The sequence below is a fragment of the Triticum dicoccoides genome, chromosome 2B, assembly GCF_002162155.2.
Source record: "Triticum dicoccoides isolate Atlit2015 ecotype Zavitan chromosome 2B, WEW_v2.0, whole genome shotgun sequence".
Lineage (NCBI taxonomy): Eukaryota > Viridiplantae > Streptophyta > Magnoliopsida > Poales > Poaceae > Triticum > Triticum dicoccoides.
The window spans coordinates 106,796,272-106,798,567 of NC_041383.1; the positions used below are offsets into that span (position 1 = coordinate 106,796,272).

The 2,296-nt window shown below is 48.7% G+C and overlaps 1 protein-coding gene across 1 annotated transcript; it reads left to right on the forward strand.

The window, feature by feature from the left end:
• Positions 1-1,965, forward strand: LOC119367269. Its single transcript, XM_037632831.1, has 3 exons — positions 1-356; positions 641-745; positions 1,090-1,965. The coding sequence occupies exons 1-3, from the start codon at positions 55-57 to the stop codon at positions 1,724-1,726; spliced, it is 1,044 nt and encodes a 347-aa protein (XP_037488728.1). The 5' UTR covers positions 1-54; the 3' UTR covers positions 1,727-1,965.
• Positions 1,966-2,296: the final 331 nt, after the last annotated feature.

The window sequence follows — 2,296 nt, forward strand, 5'->3', positions numbered from 1 at the left end:
CTCTACTCCGCAGCACCACCAGCAGCAGCTTCGCCTGCTCTCCCTGTGGTTGTCATGGCGTCCTCCGGCGGCGGGCGCTCACCTGCGGCGGTGGTCTTAGACGACCTTGTGGATGTTCGCGACCGCGTGGCGATGCTGCAGACCGTGCTGCAGGAGTCTTCGCCTGGGGCGACCGTGGAGGCCAGGGAGCTGGTGGAGGGGATGATGGCCAAGCTGTCGAGCGCCCTGTCGGTTCTCGGCACCGGTGATGGTGGCGTGGCGTCTTCGTCGGGGCCAGGTCGAGGACCGGGCGGGAGGAGGAAGAGGTCGGGCACTGCGTCGTCCGGGCCGCACCGCCGGAGCAGCTCGAGGAGAAGGTGAAGAGACTCTAAAACCCTTTATTAGCCGTATATACCGGTATACGTGCAACTAGCTTCAACATCCACTTTTGCAAATTGTACTATTAATTTTGGCGGCCTAGTGGGGGAACTTTAAGCGCCAATGATCAGGGGACGACTTGTGATGGCCAATTCCTGTGTTATCAGATTGAAAACATCAAAAGTAGATATGCCACTAATATTAGCTACTTGGGCATGCATGGGTACATCAAATCAAATACTCTATATAGTTGCTAATTAATTATGTTTGTTACTCATGGCAGGATGAAGAGCCCTCTAATCAGGACGGTCACCGCTACGACGCTCACAGATGGCAAGTCATGGAGGAAGTACGGGCAGAAACAGATAAACGACTCTACTAACCCGAGGTACACCATTTCAATATGTCCGAACTGTCCAAATATAAGTAAAGAGTGATTACTGAATCACTAATATTGAAGCTAGCTAGCCAAGCACACTTGCCAACTGGTCAATTAACTAGTTGCATACTTGCTAGTTGAGCTTTTTTATTTTATCCTTTTAAGGGGAAGTTGAGCTTTTCCATTGATCAAATGCATGCATGCATGCATGCATATGGTACTTATCGCTCCCTAAGTCCCTATATATAGCACCAGTTGTTGTATTGGGGTATTATTGGAGACCTAGTAGACTTGTAGCTAGCTCACATATGTAGGATTATCACTAATTTGCATATATGTGCATATGTATGCAGGAGCTACTACAGGTGCACGCATTTGCCAGATAAGGGCTGCAAGGCCAAGAGGCACGTCCACGTATCCGAGTCCAACCCGTCGGAGTACACCATCGACTACTATGGCCAGCACACCTGCAGGGATCCCTCCACATTTCCATCACTCATCGTCCAAGGGGCCGCCGACGCTGCCCCGCCGCCGGACTGTGCAAACCTCATCAGCTTCGCGCCCATCAATGGAGCCAACCGCGCTTTCACTGCCAGCACGAGCACGAGCGCTTTTTCTCATCATCTCATGAAAGAAGCGGCTGATCATCATCCTATGCTCTTCTCCCGCTTCTCCAACCACAGCTCCTCTCCGCCAGCTCAGGAGGGCGTGTCCAGCGACTCACCGTCGCCGGCTTGCCACAGCAAGTACATGCAGTACGCCGGCGGGCAGTTCATCAACGTTACTGGCATAAGGACATCGCCGTTGACTGTGGGATCAGCGCCGGCGGAGTACTGGCCGGTGGTGGAGGTCACCGGCGTCGACAGTGCTGTCGCAGGCATGGACAGCTTCCCTTCCTCCCCGAGCAGCCTCGGGTTCATGTCGGGCTCGTTGGAGGGATCATTTGGCAATAACGTTTACGACGACGACCTGTTCAGCTTTGATTCCTGACCATAACAAGGGCTTGCGCAGTTTGCACGGGCCGAGTAACGATAGTACGGTGTACTGTCTATGTATGAGTATATTGGGCATGTGTGGAACTGTGGATATGAACAGAAAGATAGCTATCTAGTAATCTGTACTATATTGGCATGTCAAGTGTAAATATATATGTAAGTTTGCCTGTACGACCTTAAATTATGGGTTTGTAAATGTTGATTTATGTAAACATATTTTTTTTGGAAAATAGAAGCTTTCATTACCTGACCACTGCATAAAAAAAATGCTTACAACTCAACATCATTACATCGTTTATTACAAGCACATGAACCAAACTAGGACACAAAATCCTCAGTAAGTCACTTTGATCTTTTGGCGCCAAGCCCCTCAGCTATTTGTTGTGGTATAGAGCATTAGAGCCCATGATCACAACCAACTAATGCACATGAGTACTACCTGCATGTAAGGTTGAACCTTTTGTGTTGTAAAAACTTTATAATTCTCTTTTTTGGGATATTTTTTTCTATAATTCTAACACAACCAAATACTAGTAGAACAAAAAATCATTACAACCAACTCAAC

What these genes read in the sequence shown, in the direction of transcription:
- LOC119367269 (XM_037632831.1), top strand. Translation starts at nt 55, where the DNA reads ATGGCGTCCTCCGGCGGCGGGCGCTCACCTGCGGCGGTGGTCTTAGAC. An exon ending in CGGAGCAGCTCGAGGAGAAG is followed by an intron (nt 357 to 640) that starts GTGAAGAGACTC and finishes TACTCATGGCAG; the next exon opens with GATGAAGAGCCCTCTAATCA. An exon ending in AACGACTCTACTAACCCGAG is followed by an intron (nt 746 to 1,089) that starts GTACACCATTTC and finishes ATATGTATGCAG; the next exon opens with GAGCTACTACAGGTGCACGC.